Source organism: Mandrillus leucophaeus, unplaced genomic scaffold, assembly GCF_000951045.1.
Source record: "Mandrillus leucophaeus isolate KB7577 unplaced genomic scaffold, Mleu.le_1.0 Scaffold223, whole genome shotgun sequence".
Taxonomy (NCBI): Eukaryota; Metazoa; Chordata; class Mammalia; order Primates; family Cercopithecidae; genus Mandrillus; species Mandrillus leucophaeus.
The window spans coordinates 4,239,828-4,262,099 of record NW_012102288.1 but is presented as its reverse complement, the minus strand read 5'-3'; the positions used below and the strand labels follow the sequence as shown (position 1 = coordinate 4,262,099).

General features: G+C 37.9%; 1 protein-coding gene across 1 annotated transcript in view; it reads right to left on the bottom strand.

Annotated features, from left to right (window-relative positions):
* Positions 1-22,272, bottom strand: part of PKHD1 (polycystic kidney and hepatic disease 1 (autosomal recessive)) — a 507,823-nt gene that overhangs the window by 119,969 nt on the left and 365,582 nt on the right. Inside the window, 5 exon segments of the mRNA XM_011981329.1 lie at positions 8,651-8,808; positions 11,010-11,178; positions 12,069-12,944; positions 17,431-17,583; positions 19,012-19,166. Of these exon segments, the coding sequence (XP_011836719.1) occupies positions 8,651-8,808; positions 11,010-11,178; positions 12,069-12,944; positions 17,431-17,583; positions 19,012-19,166 (1,511 nt within the window).

Sequence of the window (22,272 nt, the reverse complement as noted above, 5' to 3'; positions counted from 1 at the left end):
TACTAAAAATGTTTTTTAAAAAAACTAGCCAGGTGTGGTGACATGTGCCTGTAGTCACAGCTACTTGGAAGGCTGAGGTGGGAGGATCACTTGAGCCCAGGAGTTGGAGGTTGTAGTGAGCTATGATCGTACCACTGCACTCTGGCCTGAACGACAGAGTGAGACTTTGTTTCTAAAAATAAAAAAAAATAAAATAAAACACAGTTCAATCTGAACCTTGTTAATTAGCTTTATGATTTGGACAAGTTACCTAATGTCTACATCAGTTCCCACATCTATAAAATGGAGTCAACAGGACTATCTCTTAGGGTAGATCCCGCTGATGGCATTAAATAAAGTAACTCATTGAAAGGTCACAGCACAGAGTCAGAAGTATGGTGGACACTCAGCAAGTGTTAGATGCTGTTATTGTTAATGGAAGATTTGAGGAGCAAGACAATCACAGTAATAACATGCCTAGATTGAGGAAAGGAAAAGGAAATTGTCCCCATAGATCACATGCCTGTTCACATCATCCTTTATAGATTACACATGAAAATCATTCCAACTCACAGCATGGACTGCTTCAAAATGTAATCAAATATTGTTATGCCATTCACTGCCTGGAGATCAGGCAAGTCATGAGGGAGTGGGAAAATAAGGTGAAGAAAAGGTACTTTTTGGGTCTTAACAACATACTACTAGAAGCCTTATCTCCCTCTGCTTGGGATTAAAATCCCTTGCAGCCGTGTATCCCAAAGAGTCTAATATTTTCTGAGACTCCACTGTGCCTTTATATTTTAATACCCTGACATCTGGAATCCTAAAAGTCTAATGTTTAACCATAAATATCTGCTGAGATTAAAGAGCTATATACCAAGCTTCAATCTTTGGGGCCTATAATTGCTTGGGAAAAGAGAATGGTATTTTCCCCTCTAGCTAGAAGAAAAAGACCTCTGCAAGCACTGATATTGGCAGACAAATTTTCTAACAACCGTTTCCTCTCTCCATTCTGTCCTCTCATTTTCTCCCTCCCTCTCCAATCTCCCATTTTATAATACCATCTTGCTGTCATTCTCAGGACAAATGGGAAGAAAGAGATGCCTAGAAAGCTTAAAGAAAAGACACATTTCAAGGTCTAGCAACAAAAAGTTGAGAAACTGCTAGCCACTCTCTGTTAAGCAGCTGAGCAGACATTGCCACAATACCTGAACTTTCCCCATTATTCAGTTAGAAACCACTTCATCACTCAATGGGCTGACAGTCAAATGCCAGCTTTGTTTTCTTTTTTTATCAACCTAATCTTTTATTTTTGATTTGAAGCCAGTCACTTTTAACGTCTCCACAGTGGTTTATAACTTTCTTTCTTGAGAAGTGTCCAAGAAGTAACACAATTTGAAAAATGTTCCCTACTGTCTCATGGTAAAGAATGGGAAACTCACCTGCCCTGAAGGTGTATGTGGTCAGAAATCTTGGTCAGACCACAGCACTTTGCTGGAAATAATGTCAAGGAAAGTGTGGGAAAAGCTTATCGTGAGTTTATATTTTTAATATAACTACTCAGTGTGGCATTTAAAACATAAACTTAGTATCAAACCCATTTTTATCCACTAATGTATTATGAAAGTGACATTTTGAGGTCAGTCACCTCACTTCTAGGAAAACTGATCTATTTAAAAAGAGGTTTAATATGTTGTTTTTATTCAAATACTTAATTAAGATTGTAAATATTCCTGAATCTTTTTAGCTAATGTTCTTTTCTCTTGTGGAAATATATTCAGTGTGTTCATAAGCAAGTATGTTTATATCTGTTGGTATTTGGCACAGAGAGTTAATTCTTGATTATTCATGAAAATTTGAAACTATCCACTTGTTAAATTAAAAATATTATCTTCTTAATATCTTGTTTATTTACTTCAAAAGGAACATATAACTCTATAGTGGTGATTCTCAAACCTAACACAGCAGAATCACTTATTGTTTATATGTGCGTGTGTGTGTGTGTGTGTGTGTGTGTGTGTGTATGTTTAACTCAAAGGTCTGGACTTTACACACACCTATTGATTCAAAATCTCCTTACCTGCCAATGAATGTTTAATGTCCTAGATGATCCTAATGATAAGCCAGTTTTAGGAGCTAGTGTCCTGACCACATCATGAAAAAATACTGGCAGGAGAATGAGGGGAGATTGTTTTGTTTTAAAATTTTCAGTCTATTGAAGAGTAATACTTTTTTTAAAAAAAAGAATACAGATTATCAGACAAATTAGATATACAAACTATAAGCCCCATGTTTTACTTATTAGACTCAACAGACATAAAATTACTCTGCCAAATTGCTATGTTTCTAAGTGGTAAATTTCTGTGCATACATCACTGTAGACAGGTAGCCAATAGTTTGTGGGCCGGCACGTGTGGAGCAGCTACCTCCAAGCCTCACCTGCTCCCCTTCCACCTGCACAGCTTCCTGGCTGCACTGCCTGCCTCCAGACAGCCAGGGCACTCCAACACAGCTAGTACAATCTTTTCAGGGAACGAGGAAAATCCTACCGCCACCTTTCTTAAAATCTCCCAAAATATATAGAAATAGAAAATAAAAATGTGGCTAACAGAGACAGGTGTTTGGGGGTAAGAGGAAATGAGGGGATGTTGGTCAAAGGACACAGAGTTGCAGATATGTAAGGATATGTAAGGCAAATAAGTCCAGAGGTCTAATTCACAACGTGAGGACTCTAGGTTAATAATATTGTGTTGTAGTCAGGATTTTTGCTAATATTATGGATTATAGGTGTTCTTACCACAAAAAGTAGGGGCGGTTAACCATGTCAGATGATAGATATGTTCATTTGCTTCACTATAGTAGTCATTTTACTATGTGTAAGCCTATCAAACCATCATGCTGTACATCTGAAATGTACACTAAATAGAGAAATAAATTGAAATAAAATCCAAACCTTTTACCCTGGCCAAGAAGAAGGCGGGCTCTTGTCTATCTGCAACTGCTCCTTCTCTCAAAAACTGCACACAACGTTGTCCTTTCCAGCCACCTCTCACACATGCTGAGGCCCTTTCGGGTCTCACAGTCCCTGCCCTGGCTGCTTCCTCTCCCTGGAAGGCTCCTCTGTGTGCTCAGAGCAGGCCCTCCTCACTCCTCTTTCAGGTCTCATTTGAAATGCAACTATTTCAAATAGCAATTCCCCTGCACACAAGACACACACGCACACAGACAACTCAAACTACCTTTCTAGCCCAAAACACTATTGTATTTTTTCCATCCTTCTCATCTCTCCTGGAATGTATGTGTGTGTGTGTGTGTGTATGTGTGTGTGCATATATATATATACACATATATACACTGCCTGCCTCCAGACAGCCAGCGCACTGTCTGTATATATATACACACACACGTATATATACACACACATACACACACACATATATAATATATACATGTTATATACATACACATATGTGTGTATGTGAATGTATATGAATTATATACAATATATATAATTTTTTTTTTTAGTCAGGTCTCACTCTGTCAACCAGGCTGGAGTGCAGTGGCATCACCTTGGCTCACTGCAACCCCCACCTCCCAGGTTCAAGTGATTTTCATCCCTCAGCCTCCTGAGTAGCTGGGATCACAGGCATGTACCATCACATCTGGCTAATTTTTCTATTTTTAGTAGAGACGGATTTTTGCCACATTGGCCATGCTGGTCTCCAACTCCCAACCTTGGGTGATCTCCCCGCCTCAGCCTCCCAAAGTGCTGGGATTATAGGCATGAGCCACCGGTCCCAGCATATTTTTTTGTTTATTTGGAATTTTGTTTATGTACCTCTGGAATTTTTATTTGTTTATGTACCTAGCCCTACTAGAACATAAGCTTGATGGCAGCAGAAATGTTGTTTTGTTCATTGCTATAGTTTCCATGCTTACAGAGGTTCTGGTAGACAGAAAGTAGGCAAAATACACTTGCCAAATCCACGAAAATGCCAATTTCAACGTGTAGCATAAAAAAGGTGCTCATGCAATGCTAGCTTTCATTTTACCTCCCTTCCGCTTTTTTTGTCATGGTTGAGAAATTGTTAAATGCTATTGAAACTGAAGCTCTGGTTTCTTTCTGTTGCCTCCCGACACTGCTGGTGCCCCACATGTATGAACCGGGTTGTGAGGTGACGACACCCATTTGTAGCCTGGGACAGACAGAAACTGAGTACGGAGCCAGAATGGAAAGTTCTGGTATCTGCCTAATTCTACCTGAATGGGACATTAATTTCAGTACTTTGTTCTTCTAAATGATTTTGAATGTTCAGATCATCAGATGCCTCCATAATCAAAAGAACTCCTTTCCAGAATAAAATGTAAATGGTTCTCAGAAGATCACCTGCTTGGTATGAGCTGTCTTGCTCTCTACTGTTATACATTTTTCAAAGTTGGCTGCAAATGCAAACTTACAGATAAGTATAAAGCAAAATTAGCAGCTCTCTTCTCCCCTGGCTACACACCCTGCATTACACAGATAGCGAAACCCACTGGCAGAGTGTTCCTCAGAGCTGATCCACATGGATGGTTTTTGCTCCTAATGCCAGAATATATGACAATATGCTGGGACCTGTGGATATCTGTCTGGGTGAGTAGTTTTTGCATGAACTTATATGTGCAAATAAAATCTGTTATTTTCCAAATTAAAAATAAACCTCAAAGGCAATGGACTCCAAATGATTTGGAGAGATATGTTTAAAAAATATGGAAAGGATATAAGCGTCTGTTAATGACATTTGAAATAAATATAAAATTCGGTTCTGGTGGTCTCCATTTTCACCTTAGCTGCGTTACTTTCTCGAGTTTACTGAAGATAATCATAGATTCTTGTCTTGAAGAGAAAAAATACAAAATAGTCATTAATTATCCTGAGATTAAATCTGTGCTTTTATCATCCACCAGATTGTGGACAGGAACTGGAAAGTAGCTAAGAGAAAATGGTTTGAAAATGAAAAGAAATTTGCATTAGGGAAGGAGGGATTTACTCATACTTTGGAAGTCAAAGAAAAACACTACAATCCTGTCAGCACCCGGAAGGCACCATTTACTATGTGCTGTCTCTTTCATTGCAAGAGGACACAGATTGTATTTTTAGTGCAGTAAACAGCAGATTCCACTGTGGGAATCCTTGCAGTTGGTACCTATAGCAACCTCATTTAAAATGTTATAAAGCTCTAAACCATCAGGAGTTTAGGCAGTCAGTCATATATACCTCCATACGGACATTCAGCCACTCACACACATACATGCTTGTCCACACAGTGATAGTAAATCGTGTGTAATATGATATTACTCATGGAGTTTTATCTTTGAATCATGTTTGACAGTCATGGTAAAGAGCTGAGAAAAAGCAAATATTCTACCATTGCAACCAGCAGCAAGAACATATTTGTGCCTAAACAGCGTATTACACCTGGTAAGCAATCACCTAAAAAGAATATTCTTATGATTTAAACATGGAGAATTTGACGGACATTTTAGAGTTTCTATTTGTAACAGATGCTTTTGATGCCACACCTATGTATTTTTGGCACTCACCTTCATACACCAAAGGCTGCTACCACAAAAACCTATGACTTCCTTCTGAAAAGCTTTTTTTTTTCTTTTGATAACTTTGGTATTAATGTTTTTCTCTCTCTCTTTTTTCCTTCTGAGAGTTTTTGGTGGCCTCAAGAAAGAGCACAGTTAGCCTGTGTTCAGAGAAAGCCAAAGGGCTGGAGAGTTAATGTCCCCAAAGCATCCCCCAAAGTCCTGACAGAAAAGAAAGTAAGCTCAAAGACAGAGGAGCCAGGATTTGAGATATAAATACATGAGCTTCCCTGTGGCTTGGCTGGGATAATTTGGAGTGATGTTCCCACGGTCTCCCACAGTTCCCCATCAGACTTGAGCATCAGCTTCCACAGTGGCAACCAGGTTGATCACACTTCCCTTATTGGCCTTATTTCTTTTCCTAGTATACTTCCTCACTTCCCTATTGGTGTTTTATGGGATCACCCCCGATTAAACTACTTGAATTCTAAGCCTTGTATCAGGGTCTGCTTCTGGGACAACCCAAACTAAGACATTGTCTTCAGTCTTTATTCTCTTCTGTTAGGATAAAATATAATTTTCATCAAATACTCTGAAACACACATCCCTTATGGATTCCACAGAAATGGGATCCTCACCAAAAGCTCAAGTCCAGAAAAGTCCCACAATTAGGCATGTTTTTATTTTAACATATCAGAATGTTTTCTCCATAGCATAAATACCTGTAATGGCGGAATAATTCTTAAAACCAATAGAAAACTTACTATAGAACGCCATTTGAGTAGATCTAGGGGTAAAGAGGAGGGTAACCCCTTATCTTTTTTCTTTTGCTACTTTCTTTTTACTACTACCCACATATTTTCTCAGTATAAATGTGTCCCTGAGTTTCATTCTTCTGTGCAAGAAAGGTATTTGCTGGTTCTATTCAACAAATGCAGCCAACATATTAAAATGAACATTTACTCAGCATTTCCATGCACTTGGCACTGAGTTTAAAACCAATACTGTAGTCCCCACAGCTTGTCACTCTATTCCAGAGATAAGCCTTCAACATATGGAAAAACATAAAATAAATATTAAAAAGTACAAGTACTCAAGCATGAAATTTTATGGTAATTAAAATAATTATATGTAGAAACAGCCCCAAGTACCAAATGCTGTACTGTAGCAGTAGTTCAGATGAAAGAAAGGTGAAAACAAGTAAAGAGATACCTAGAACTATCTGCATTTTAGGCTTTCGTATTACAGATAAATTCTTCAACCAATGACCTGAAGGCCTCAGTTCATTCACATGCTCTTGGATGATGTGAAACAGCAAGTTATTCTGGCTGGTTACCTATAATCCATTCATTTGATCAGTCAACCAAAGTTTATTGAGTATCCTCCCAAATACACATCAGTGAGAAAAAAAAAAAAAAAAATCCTGCCCTCATGAAGTTTGTGTTCTAAAAAGGATAAACAGTACATTAACATAAGCAACTATATTTATAATACAATGTTAAGTAACACGACTCCAACAAACAGTAAAGCAAGCATAGCAGAGCTACAGAATAATGATCTCACGATTATTTTAGATAGGATGGTCAAGGATGGCTTCTCTGAGGGTACCTTATTTGAACAGTAGGAACTAGCTCCCAAAGAAGTGAGAATAAAATATTCCAGGAAGAGGAAAAAGCCAGTGCAAAGGCCCTGATGTAGGGATATGCTTACCATGTTAAAGGAACAGTAAGAGACCAGGATGACTAAGTAAAAGGCCTGTCACAAGAGAGGAGGTGAGAGAGTAGGCAGGAACCAGGGCTGGAAGACTTACAGGCTTGTAGCTGGGACTTAATTCTGAATGGGTGGAAAGCTAAAAGTATCACTCTGGTCATTATGTGAAGAATAGACTAGAGACTACAAAAGTAGAAGGAAGAATATCAGCAAGGTAGCTATTCTCTCATCTAGTGAGAGACAATGGTGGCTAGTAGTAAAGGGAATAGTGAGAGTGGTAGTAGTGGAGGAAATGAGAAGATTGAGAATTCGGGTTAGGAAAAAAAAAAAATAAAAGATGACTCCCAGGTTTTTTACTTAAATAGCCTCAGGAATGGTGGCACCAATTATTGAGGTAGGGACAGCTAGGCAAGAAGCAGGTTGTAGATGGGGCAGAGATCAAGAATCTTTTTGAGGCATATTGAGTCTGAGATGTCTATTGTCTTTCCAAGTAAAGTCAGTTGGCTATACTAGACCAAATTTCAGGGTCAAGTCTAGGCTGAGGATATAAACTGGAAGTCATCAGCATTTGATGGTATTTCAGTCTTGGTCCTAGGGAGCAAAATTAGAGAAAGAAGGAAAAAGTTCTCAGGACATAGTCCTCTGACAGTCTCACATTCAAAACTTAAAAAGGACAAGGAAGACCAGAAAAGACATCTAAAAAGAATCAACTAATGAGATAGGGAAAAAACAGAAAAACTTCTTTACGTTTGACCACAGCAGGTTCCAGCTGAACACAAATGGGAATTCAGAGTCATCTTGTTAGTGGAAATAAAAAGACAATGACCTCTGCAGGGGTCCAGCCATAAAAACTGATATAAAAGGGGGCTTTGCTTGCATAAGCAAGAAGACGAAGACGTTTGGAGCACAGCCCTGTTTGGGAGACAGTTGGAGAATGGAGAAAAGGGAGACAAACCACATGACATCTACCCTACCATTGAGAGAGCGCTTTAAGTCCTGACAGAAAAGAAAGGTAAGCTTAAAGATAAAGGAGCTGGTTCCATGGCAGACCAGTATGAAACACTGAGCATGATGACTGCTTCAGGCCCAAGTGCCCAAGCTAGGAGAGAATTGTCCTCCCAGCTGTGCACCGAGTTGGGCATTGAGAATCTGCACTTTTGACATGGACCCAGGCAACCTCATAGAGGGCACAGCAGTAAAGTTGTGAGATCACATAATGACTCAGCATTCCTGTGATACAGGTGAATTGGCAGCAGATTAGCACAGACTCCAACTTTAGAATTTAGGTCTTCACCAGTACGTTTCATTCTCAATGAGCACAGCTAAACCAGCTCCTTCACAAGCACCCTTGCCTCTACTACAGGCACTGAGTTCAGATATAGCTTACCTGCGTTGAAGAAGGAGGTAGTCCATTCTGCCTCTGTTTTAGGAAATATAGAAACTGGTGGAGGCAGACCCAGGGCTCTCCCATCCAGATCCTTGAAGAGATATTTCCTTGGACTTGCACAGTCTAATTCAGGGCAGACTACTTTTCCTAAATCTTTCCTGTAAAGACAGTCAAAAAGCAACTCTTTCATTTCATGATAAGCAGCAAGAAGAAAATATACACTGGTAGTGCTAATGTTGTATAAAATAAATTCAACAGATTTTTATTATTGATAATGTGCTACATGGATATAAAATAAAACTCTTTATGAAATCATTTTTTTCCTGGTTATATGGTCAAGAAGAAAGACATTCTTACTAACCAAATATTTTGGATATCTTAATATGTGATCTTTATATAGATTGCTAATTTTTTAAGAAGTAAGATACAAAAAAAGTTCCTCTCATAACAACTGAACATAATATAATTATTTTTAGAAACTTCAGGAGTTTGAAGTATTTTAGAATTATTATTATAAATACCAATTTTATTTATGCTATATACAAAGAAAAATAGATATTCTCATTCAACAAATATCTACTGAAAACCTACAAATGACAGACTGGGTAACATAACAGTAATAAAGACAAACATGGCACCTGCACTTTCAGAATTTAGAGTCAAGTGGGTTATATAAACAATAAATAGATAACTATAACATTGACTTACAGAGAACTTATTTTATTACCACTAATCTAAGGCTTTGAAATAAAATAAGTAAGAATATTAAATATTTATTGTATACCAACACTGTATTGAGTATTATCAGCACAAAGATTCAGTTGTTAATATCACATAGTACTATGATTTGAATGATGGTCCTTTCAAATTTCATGTTGAAACTTAATCCTTAATGGAACAGTATTAAGAAATGTGGCCTGTGGGAGCTGATAAAGTCGTGAGGACTCAACTCTCATGAATAAGATAGTACCCTTATAAAAGGGCTTGAGGATGAAGAGAGTGCTCTCTTGCCCTTCCATTTCTTCTCCTATGTGAGAACACAGCATTTCTCCCCTCTGGAGAGATGGCGCACCAACAAGGCACCATCTTGGAAGGAGGGAGAAACCTTCACCAGACATCAATTATGCCAGTGTTTGATCTTGGACTCCCCAGCCTCCAGAACTATAAGAAATAAATGTATGTCCATCTGCAGTGGTTCCTGCCTATAATCCCAAAACTTTGGGAGGCTGAGGCGGAAGATCACTTGAGCCCAGGAGGTCAAGGCTGCAGTTAGCCATGATTGTGCCATTGCACTTCAACCTGGGTGACAGAGTGAGACCCCCACCTCCAAAAATAAAATAAATAAATTTCTGTTCATAAATTATCCAGTCTGCAGTACTTTGTTATAGCAGCACAAACAGACTAAGACATATAACTTTACAACTATATCAGCCTGGGGTAAGACATGAACATAAGGAAAACTGGATAGTAAATTTTAAAAAGTGACAAAATTACATAAATTGCCTACCTAATCATGTTTAGGTACCTATAATGATTCAGGGATGGACATCAAAGACACTCGTGTTAAGTCAAACACATGAATGTTCTAATTAGGGTAGTTTCTTTAGCGTGTTTTTTTGTTTGTTTTTGCTTTTTCCAACTAAAGGAGTTTGCCCCAGTGTTGTGGGAAAGAACAAGTAATTCATTCCCCTTGCTTCTAACTTTCTACTCTCTTTCATAGCCAAAAAAAAAAAAAAAAAAAACAACTCCTATCTAGTTTTCACACATTTGAATGAAACTCTTAGATCGTATGTCAGAAAACAGTATTTACACCTGGTCTGAAATGCCAGTATCTGCTAGAGCTCATCGTTCAGTTCAGAGATTCCTGTCAGCAGACACAATCTCCTTCTATCTACTAGTTCCTGCACAAAAGGCTCTCAAGATCTCCTTCTGAAGACCACTGACACTTTACTCCAACAAAGAATGAAGAATTAGAGTCAATTTATAACCAGAAAGTTTGAAAACATCCCAAAGAAGTCTCTCTAATAAAGACAAAACAATAAAACAATATCAATAAAACTTGCACTTCATTACTTCTGCCTCTTTCATTAGCTAAAGAAAGTCACATGGCTGAGTCCAGATTCAAGGGGGAGGGAAATAGCCCCTGCCTCTTTAGTGAGAGATATTTTAAAAATCATATATCACAAGGCATGAATATACGAGGCGTAAAGAATTGGTCATTAAGTTAATGTATCTTACCATTCTAAGACTTATTTCTATTTCTTTGATGATTTTATTCTTTTTAAAAAACATGTTTAGGGTTTGAAGAATTGCCAAGTACTTCATAAAAATGGCTAATTATAAATACTAAAAATTATACCTGGGTTGTAATGAGGGAAAGTAGAACTTGTTTTTATCTTTTATCTTTAGCATCCTGGTCCTCTCTGCTGTTATTGGGTGCATAATTCCGGTGTTCTCTGCATTTGGTAGAATGCAGACATCCAGGTCATCGCTATAGCAACTCTTCACAAAACTAGAAAAGGTAACATCTGAAATTTTAAAAATATATATCATAACATTATATCATATAAACCACCAGTCATAAACATCGAATATACAACTAAATATTGTTACAATAACATATACCCCCAAGTTAGTTTAAGTTACCCAGGAAAGTCTTAGGAATTTACATAAATCTTGATATAAAATATCTGTAGTTCTTCAATACATGGACATTGTATTCAACAGAGAAGAGTATTTCAATACATTAAAGCTTTAATAGCAATAAGGCTTTTCATTTTAGGCTTAATCAAAATCCATTCATTTTACAGAAAGACAAACCCACTGCCAGATAAAGTAAGTAACAGGGGAGAGAGTACAATGGTACAAGAGATCTAATAGAAGATTAACTGCACAAGTCGTGCCACAACTTTGATTTTAACCCTTGCTGCTCAACCATCTACTAAGCAGCTTCAGATGAGACACAACTTCTACATTTCAATTTCCTCACTTGTATAATAGGAAAAATAACACCTAACCAAGAGAGTTCTTATGTAATCAAGTTAAATAATTGCTGTGTTGACCTGGAGCAGTCGCTATTGCCTGTAATCCCAACACTTTGGGAGGCTGAGATGGGAGGATTGCTTGAGGCCAGGAGTTTGAGACCAGCCTGGTCAAGATGCAAGATTCCATCTCATTATATTCAAATTTTTAAAATTTTTATTAAAAACTAAGTTGTAGAAAGCTCTTCAATATGTATAAAGCAGTGACTTTTGTAAGAAATTATAAACTACCATTGTGGCTATCAATACTCAGCAGGTTGGACAGCAAGCACTGGACCACAATGTACCTTTTTGTTGATAAAATTTCAGAATGCTATTAAAAATTATATGCATGGACGTATGAAATGGCATTGCCTAGATAAAGTAAAACATCCCACCTTGAAGTTTCATGATTCCTGAAATTGAATGGTCATTCCTCACTTTGTGCCATGGCTCCTGAGGCCACTGATTTGGTTCTGAGGTGAATACAGGCCACAGAATACCAATTCGACCCCCTCTTGGATTGGAAGGAGCTCTATCTGTTGATGTCAAGTTGGCTGACAGAGGCTTCACTTTGTCCTGAATGCAGTCAAAAGAAGAGCTGGTGGCCACAATGATTGAATTCCTAAGCACAATTTGCACTTTTTTGATGGAATTTTGTGGAGCAGAAAATACATACACTACTGCCAAAAGACCAATAGTATTGTCTACCAGAGTAATGTTCTCTATCTCCACGCTGTTCTCTATGTGTAACATGGCACCATAGTCAAAGTTCTTGAAAGCCAAGAAGCCGGAGATTCTGGTACAGTTGTCAAGTCCACTTTCCTTGTAGAGGTGAAGGCCATGAAGACTTGAGTGGGCCACATTGTCAGACCAAAGCAGTCCACAAGAGCACTTGTGGCCTCGGATATGAAAGCCAATTCTCTCTGATCCTGCCACAACGTTGCCATGGAGGTTGATGTCCTTTGCTTGGTTCACTTTGATTCCTGCCACCCAAATGGTGGACCACGCTGGCTGTGTCATCAGAACCACAAGGTTATTAGTGACAGTATAGGCCTGACCCTCTAAATCTATGCCATGGCCAGCTGTACCAAACACAATATTGTCATTTAAAAGTACTCCATGACTGGCAGTTGCATGAATGCCCCCGCCACAGCTCTGGTGCAGAGTAGATGATATGATCCAGGATCCTTCCGACACATTACTGAATTCAACAGATGAGTACAGTGGTGACCCAAAGTTCTGAATTTCCACATTAAGAAGTTGAAGGACACCTATAAACAAAATGCATGTCATCAGGTACTTTCCCCACAAAAGGCTGAAGAATGGCCCATTTTAGGGCATTAAGATATGAAGATTTTTAATGAAAATGTAAGTTTATTCTCAACACCAGCATCATATTTCACACCACAGATTCTCAACTAAAAAGGTAGGAATCATTACAAGTATCACATTAATGCCTGAATTGCATGTGCAGTCTGAAGAGTCTGGTGATAGGATGGGGAATGATGAGAGGAGAAATAGTAAAGAGGCAAACTTTGGGGATGGGCATGGCTAAGTTTAACGATTCTGTGCATTTGTCTGGGGCCGAGTCAAAGAACTGAGTAAGAATAAAGAGATTCTGGGTTTCTGGCCCTTCACCTCAAAGTCAAGTCTCCCTCTCAGCGTCTCAGTGACACCACGTGAAAGGCCACAGCCATTCACACGAAGACATTGCACAAATGAATATTAAGCATTTCTGAAGAAGGTTATGAGTGCAAAATTTCCTTCTGCTCAGTTGATGTCCAGAAGCGTGATATTCAATACATGCTTCTGACTAAAATATGATAGAAGCAATAACATGCTTTTAAAATCACTTTAAAGATTCTGTAAAATCTTTTCTATATTTTTATCCTGGCTACACTTTATTCACTGTTTCATTTTCATAATAAGATTTTCTATATCTTTTATGTGAGGAGAAAATAGTAAATTATTTACTCTCATTTGTAATGTTATTTGTACTGTTTTAAATAGATATTGTTAAAACACATCATAAAATACAGCCAGTAAGTTGATTTAAAAATATGAGTCAGCATATATACTCTTGGTAAAATTAATAATAACATGATTATAGATGAATTAATATGAAATAATAATGAGGTGAATTAAAAACTTTAACTCTCATATAACACTCATTATTTGCAGACACTGTTCTAATTTATATTCATCTATTTATTCATACTCCTAATTTTCAAAAAAATCCTATGTGGTAGGTACAATTATTATCCCCATTTTACAGATAAGGAAACTGAGGCAGAGAAGAGTGAACTAACAAGCTAGGACTTAAACTTAGGCATATGGATGAGAAGTCGCACTATTAACCCCATGCAGGCATCCTGGCAAGACAGGAAGACTCAGTGTATAAAAGTAGCATCTCTGCATTATGATTCAGATAACTGCGCTATAGCTATTGAGCCAATAATTAGTTGTGCGTCCTTTGCTAAGTAGGTCACAACTTTGGCTCCTTTTATTTCATTTTTTAAGGTATTGACTAAAGTAAACTATGAAGTTATTTATCATAAAGATAAAGGAAGCAATACATTTGAAGTTTCTGTTTCACTGTTTTAATAAAAGTATTTAAGGTTCCAAGACAGTACAGCCTAAGCCCCTCATTTCTTCACTACCTTTTTAGAGATGAGAAACTAGAACCCTTGCATATTGGCTGCCATGAAGAAGGAAGTCCTTTTGAGAAAGACAGGCTAAGTAAAAGAACCTATACGTCTCCTTGTGGCCAGGCAACAGGATTCCAACGTATTTAAATTTCTCAATGAATGCTATTGAGGAGGCATTGGTAGATAGTGTGGGCATACTCACAGAACAATAAAACATCCAAAAGATATTTGTTGGGCAATATCCCTCACCAATAGCACATAGCTGAAAGAACTGGCAAACCTGCTCTGTGGAACTTTGGCACAAAGAACACCGCAAGCATAAGTCCATACATAAACAGCTTATTTTTAGCATTTAATGTGATTTTAGAATCTCTGTCAAGGCAACATGTCAGTATTATTGTTATTTCCTAGGTTTCTTATAAAGGATATTACAAGGGAGATAAATAAAGACATGCGTAGGGCATGGCATAAGAGAAGGGCATGCATCTCCCATACCCTCCCCGGGTACACCGCCTTAGTCTAGGAAACTCCACATGTTCAGCTATCCAGAAGCTCTCAGGATTATTTTAATTATCAGGTTTTTTAATGTCTTATACTTCCATGGATTTAACTCATAGTTTTAAACTGTACAAGGTCTTTTCATTTCTGTGCACATTAAACAATGACTGAAAATTAATCAATTAGTAAAGACTTAAAAATGTCTTGAGCATTTAAATAAAGAATTAAGCAATTTTTTTTTTTTTTTTTTTTTCACTCTCTGGGTAACAGAGAGTCTCACTCTGTTACCCAGGTTGGAATGCAGTGGCACAATCTTGGCTCACTGCAACCTCCATCTCCAGGGTGCAAGTGATCCTCCCACCTTAGCCTCTCAAGTAGCTGGGACTACAGGTTCATGCCACCATGCTTGGCTAATTTTTATATTTTTAGTAGAGACAGGGTTTCACCATGTTAGTCAAGCTGGTATCGAACTCCTGACCGCAAGTGATCTGCCTGCTTCAGCCTCCCAAAGTGCTGGGCTTATAGGCATGAGTCACCATGTCCAGCCTGAATGAAGCAATTATTTTATTCACAATTATCTTCGTATTTTTCCTTTTGAAAATCACTACTGAAAAATATTCTAGCAAGTTAAGTACAACTTGGTGGGTATTATTCAGGAAGAGAAGAATGATGGAGCCCTCCAATATAAAAGTAGGACTCAAAAGTCTTGACCTGCTTTTCTGCTCTGTAACAAATCAGTACCCATATCTGGCATCTCTGACCTACACCTGCTGAGCCCTTCTTATTCAGGCCCTGGACTATGATTGAATTCTGGAACAGAAAAAACTGGTAAAATTTGAAGAATGTCTTGAGTTTAGTTCAGGGTAATGTACCAATGTTAACGTCTTTGTTTTGACAAATATACTAGTATTGTATCAGCTATTAATGGAAGAAAATTGAGTGAAAGGTATACAAGATCTCTCTATACTACCTTTGCAGCTTTTCTGTAAATCCAAAATCATTACAAAATTAAAAGTTTATTTAACAAGAACCAGGCTTGAATCTACCACCTACTAGTCAAATGACTTTCCTTACTCTTCATTAATATTTTTCATTCATATTTATTAAGTACCTAATTTACAGCAGTTACCACACTAGGAAAACAGATGAAAGACCTATTTCTCACCTCAAGGAGTTTATAAGCTAATGAAGGAGCTACATAAATAAATAGGCAATTGTACTATAGACTCTATTTCCTGTAATAGGAATATAAAATTCTCTTATGAGGATTTTAGGATTAAATAAGATAAAATTTTCACTGTGTGAAAACCAACATAGTTTCTGGTCCATAAGAAGCACAAAATAGAGTTTGAGTTTCCCTTCCCCAGGGGATGATGTAAGGATCAGCATTGTTAGAAGTTTAGGATCAGGTCAGTCTTGCTGCTGGTTCTGCTCTGACTTGGTGCTCAGCTGTAAGAACTGGCCTTCTGTCCTGTTCCTGTGACCATGCTCCAGCTTGGCCTGTGGTTTCAGTTAACTGGGGCCTTATCTTGCTCTCTCCTTCCTGATTCCCCATCTTCATAAACCTTAGAGTGGTCTATTCTTAAAAGATTGGAACCAAGCCTTTGTCTCCATCATCTAGAGCGGGGTTCTCAACCTCAACACTATTGACATTTGGAGGCAGATACTCCTTTCCTGTGGGTGGCCGTCCTGTGCAGGCTAGATGTTTGGCACTATCCATACATGCCAGAAGCTCCCTCAAGTTGTGACAAGTAAAAATGTCTCCAGATATTGCCAAATGTCACCTGGGGGTAGTGGGCGGAAATCACCACTGATAAGGGTTTATGGAGATAGAGCTTGTTCTATTAACTAGAAATCTTAAATGTTTGATTTAAGGTCCAAACACTGCCCTTTACAAAACTGGTGAAATAACTGTGCCAACAAAGAGTGTCCCATATTGAATATATTTGGGAAGTGTTTAGATCCTTTATTCTCAGTCTTCCCCAGGCCTTTATATATTCGTGTACACCATGATATTCTAAGTTGGAGCTACAGTGACAACCAAACTGTTTGATCAGGAAAGAACTTTGGAATAAAGTATAAGGAATACACGTTTAAGAAACGAGGTCCTAATCAAATAATTTTGCAGCATTCCAAAAGGGCTAAAACTTGAAAGAAACAAGAAAGATTGAACTGATCCTTAAAGCAGTCTAGAATATGGAAATCATTTTTATTTAAATTTACGCTATTAATTTATAGCATGAACTGATGCCTGCCATCAGATATAGCATGCTACTGGGAAAGAGTAATAGAAATTCAGGAAAGAGATAAAATTGAAGTGGTCATTAAATCATCTATAATTTCAAAGCAGAGGAAATTTCACATCTGCTGAAGATGTTTTCTTTGAGGTAAAAATGTGCATATGTGCTGATCGCTAGTATATTATTTTAACATCACACTGATAATTAAGCACAGATTAGGACTGAAAATTCATAGCTTCTCCAAGCACAAAGGAACTCTCTCATTTGAACGTTTTGTTTTATAAATGAAAATTCTCACAGTTGGGATTTCTGGGTGTCCCAGATGAATAGGCTCCCATTGGTAATATCTAGTTACTTAACATTTCATTTACCTGAAAATTCTTCTCGGCTGGACTTCCTCAAGGGCCCCACAAACAGTCTCCCCCTACATGATACATCAGGCTGAATTTGTATATTTCGAGTCAACAGTCCAACCTCAGCAGCCAAACGAATGTGTCGGCCATCCTCCGTGACATGGACACTTCCTGGGGCAATAGAAGTTGGGGGAAAAAAAACTTTAAAAATCTATTTCAAAAATCACTAGCTGGGGACCCAGCAAACCTGAGAAATGAAAACATCCTTTCCCCTCGGAAGTTCTACCAACATTAAGGTCTGCTTTTCCTCGGGCATTCTCCACAAAGGTCAGCTGAGAAATAAAATAACCCATTCACTTGTCTCTCTTTGGGATCAGAGTCAGAGTGTTTGAGCAAGAATTCATTTCTTCTTAATAACTGTGGGTACTGGGACAGGTCACTGGTTCAGGGAAGTCAGGGCAGACCTGTCCAATTAGTGGGGTCCCCAACCTCCTTCCTTAAATAGGTCAGCATGAGACTTCAGTGTTGGGTTGTACATTGTCCATGGACCTCTTTCATGAGAGTGAGGAATCCCAGATCAACTGAGGCAGTGACAGGGCAAAAGCAGCTATGTGTCAGAGTAAAAGGAGAGCAAGAAGCAGCACCAGGCAGCAGCAGCGCCCTCTCATGGTGGATCTTCCACTCATCATGGCCTGAACAGCTTCCGCAGCAGTGGGAACTAAGCATCTTGCTAGTTTGTTTCACTGTCTACCATTTGCATTTCACCTTGCATCTTACTGAAATCAGTGCTGAAGATTTCTTTTTTCTTTGCTGCTTATTTAAAAAGAAATCCTCCTGGGAACGATGATTTAGATATAGCTTGAGACATTCGTGGTGAAACCGTGGATTTGACTCTCATGTACCAGAGACAAAAAGACATTCTCATTCCCCTTTATTTCCACAGTTTATTACTGATCAGCTATATCTCCTGGGTTAGATTTATTTATTAGACTGAATCAGGAAGGTTATCGTGACTTATTATTTATGTGTAGTACATTCTGTGTATTGTGTATAAAAATATTTGGTACCTTTTTTATTTAAAAAAAGGTCTGGGCTTTTTTCTTTCATTTTTTGCAGTAATACTAATAGTAGCAGTTAATACATAAAATGTACTTCATGTCAGGAAGGACACATTTCTAAGTATGGAAAATGAAATCATTATTTACAGTAACTACCATATTCTAAGGGATTGTAATTCAATGTGTCAGGAAATAAACTGGAAACTCAGTGCCCATGAGTTTTATTCTGGCTTAAAACTGCCCAATGACCTTGAACAAGATTCTTAACCCTTCTGCTCTTAGACTTGCCATTATAAATAAGGAGCAAAACGTGTGGAGATGTGTATGTGTGTATGTATATAACATCCAAGTATTCTTTAAAAATAAAGCAACAAAATTAATGAAGGAATAGAGATAAGGCCATGTAGCATGAGTCTAGGGCAGCAAGAAGGCATTGTTCTTCCCCTCTGAATGGCAATCAGATCCAAGGTCCCCAGCCAGGTTACCAAACATGGTCTTCCTGGCTCATTCACTTCCCTTAACCAGCAAACCAAAGCCTTACCAATGTGTCGGTGTTTGAGCCGTTCATGAATCCTCACATGGTGGCCCTTGACTTCCTTCACAGTGAGGACCTCTGCTTCATGAGGCTCATAAGAAGAGGAGCTAAGGACAATTTTGTCATGGGGGCGCCAATCCACTGCATCTTCTACTATAATTCTGTAACAGCATAAAAATGGCATTGGATATAGTAACAGTGCAGCACAAGTTATCTATTAACTCCAGAGCAAGAAAACGAAATCCACTGCGACCAACACATCCCACCAGAGAAACTGAAATGGAAATAAGACATGACAGTGGAAAAAAGGCTTTTGCAAATAATTTAATTTAGCTAATGGAGTCAGTTTTCTGGCTTGGAAATGCATATGTTACAGAGATGGTGAAGATACTCCATGACCCCTGAAATAAAACAAAGGAATAAAAAACAATAAAAGTTCCAGAGGTTAGCACACATGTCTAGATCAGCAACCTTCCTTCTGGATTAGGGAATAGATTCAATAATAAAAGCATTTCAGAAGAGATCTTTTCTCTAATTTTCTGAAGAAATATAACGCCATTTTTTGACAACCTTGGACATTTTGCACAACTTTTCATCATTCATTACAACTTCTACCTTCATAGCGAGACAAACACAAGTGTGAATCGTAGAGGTGTCACTTACTAGCTGTGTGACCTTGAGAAGTCACTTCACTCCTCAGCTGCATATCCTCATCTGAAAAGTGCTGTATTTGTACCTTCTCTCTTCTCTCTCATCACATTATGAAGCAATGAGGGTCGTGTTCATTTTTGGTGTTTTTCAAGACACACATTTAATACAACTTCTGTTCAGTCTTTCACTGCTGCCTAGCATTCCCTCTGAATATGACTGTTTTATTCTCTTCATAGTCATTACCAATTTCAACACCATAAATGTAATTACCTGCTTCATTAGCTAATGCCCAAAGTTTAGCAAGCTTTGATAAATAGTCTCCTCTATAGTGAATGTTCATTCAGACGACAATGTCCATGTGCAGGGCATTCAATCATTCAACCTTTATTGACTGAGCAAATCTTATGCACCAGAGAATATAGTAGATGCTAGATACATACAATAAGTAAAACACACATCATTTGTATTAAAATACGTAACTTAAATTCTGCCCAGCACATATCTTTAAAGAGTCTACTGTATGGGTGGAGGATTAACAGATGTTTAATATACAGTATTAAGCCCTGAAAAAGAAACATAAATTAAACCTAATCATTCATAAGGGTCTAATAATGAATCATATGAGTCTAATAAATGAAATATTATAATAAATTCATATCTACATACCTAAGGTTGGAGAGAGAAAGAGTCACAGAGAAGAAAAAAGACTACTATCAATTGATGCAACTTTAATGAAGGAATTTAGAGTCTTAGCTCTATTCCTGATTTGCTATGACTTCCTAGAAAACTCCCAGTTATAGAATATTTAAGCAACATTAGCTTTGAAAGGCAAGGAAACTAAGTTCCAAATAGATTAAATAAAAAAATGTAAGACTAGATAAATAACTGGAGCCACTGATTGAATTAGGACAAAGGAAGACTACCAATGAAGTTCAGCATTTTTTCCACTAAATACTCTCACTTTGTCTATCTTATTTTTAGTTCTTCGGGTGCTAAATAGTATTAGAAAAAGAGTATTCCCACATTTCATAATCTGTGAAATTATAAGAAGTCTATGATCCATACAATGGAATACTGTATAGCCATTTTTAAAGTATCTTGCTGAAGAGCATTGAATTACAAGAAATTTTGTTCATGATGTATTGATTTCAAAAAGCAGGACATAAAATAATATGCTTCATTTTCTAATAAAAATAATACATGCACAGAAGAGAGGAAAGATGCATGTTAAAATGTTAGCCTACCTATGGATGGTGGGATTATTAGTGATTTTCACTGAAATTTCAATTTTCTAACTTATCAGGTAGTATATTGTAGTTAGGGGGAAAAAAAAAAGTCAATCTGCTGTATAATTTAAATTAATCCTTTACTTCATAGTTAGTATTACTCAGTAGTCCCCAACCTTTTTGGCACCAGGGACCAGTTTTGTGAAGACAATTTTTCCACGGGGGAGATGGATTCGGGATGAAACTGTTCTACCTCAGATCATCAGGCATTAGATTCTCATAAGGAGCATGCAACCTAGATCCCTCACATACACAGTTCACAATAGAGTTTGCATTTTTATAAGAATCTGATGATCCCTGATCAGGCAGGAGGTGGGGCTCAGGCAGTAATGTTCCCTTACCCACCATTCACCTCCTGCTGTGTGTCCTGGTTCCCGAAAGGCTGTGGACCTGTACTGGTCTGTGACCCTGGGAGCTGGGAACCTCTGACCTAGATAACCTTTTTATCATTATTTATATTGTTGAATAAAGCTCTTCAAATGATAGGTCACTATAATATTCTGAAAAGTTTCATGTGAAAGTGAGACTAAAACTGAGATTTTTTTAGGGCAGTATTCTGTGTAATACTATGGGAGTACATATATATGATTACACATTTGTAAAAATCCATAAAACTATTTAACACTGAGTGAACCCTAATGCAAATTTAAAACTCATAAAGCTTCATTTTCTAACTTCCTTATATAAGCCATCTGCTCTAACCAGATTAATCAGTTCACTCTCCCCTACTTCGCTCTTCGGGTCTCTCATTCTTGAAAATGGACACAAGTCGCTATGGTCACTATGCCTTCAAGAAGTCTTCAATGGGAGTCTCTTTCCACTGAATGCCCGAAGCCTCCCCACTTTGTGTATCACCATCAATTTGACATAACAAATGCTATTTATTGCCTTGTGAGTGACTGATTTTGTACTCTTGTCATCTGTGACCATTCAACTTTTATATTGTTCATTGATATTTAATAAAAATAAGACTATATAAGGCCAAGTACAGTGACTCTTGCCTTATAATTCCAGTACTTTGGGAGGCCGAGGCAGGAAGATCACTTGAGCCTAGGAGTTTGAGACCAGCCTTGGCAACATAGTGATCCCATCTCTACGAAAGTGAAAAGATAATAAAAAACTTAGCCTGGCATGATGGCACACACCTGTGGTCCCAGCTACTTGGGAGGCTGAGGTGGGAGGATGGCTGAAGCCCCAGAGTTTGAAGTTGGAGTGAGCTATGATTATGCCACTGCATTCCAGCAGCCTGGGCAACAGAGGGAGACCCTGTCTCAAGAAAAGAAAAGAAAAGAAAAGAAAAGAAAAGAAAAGAAAAGAAAAGAAAAGAAAA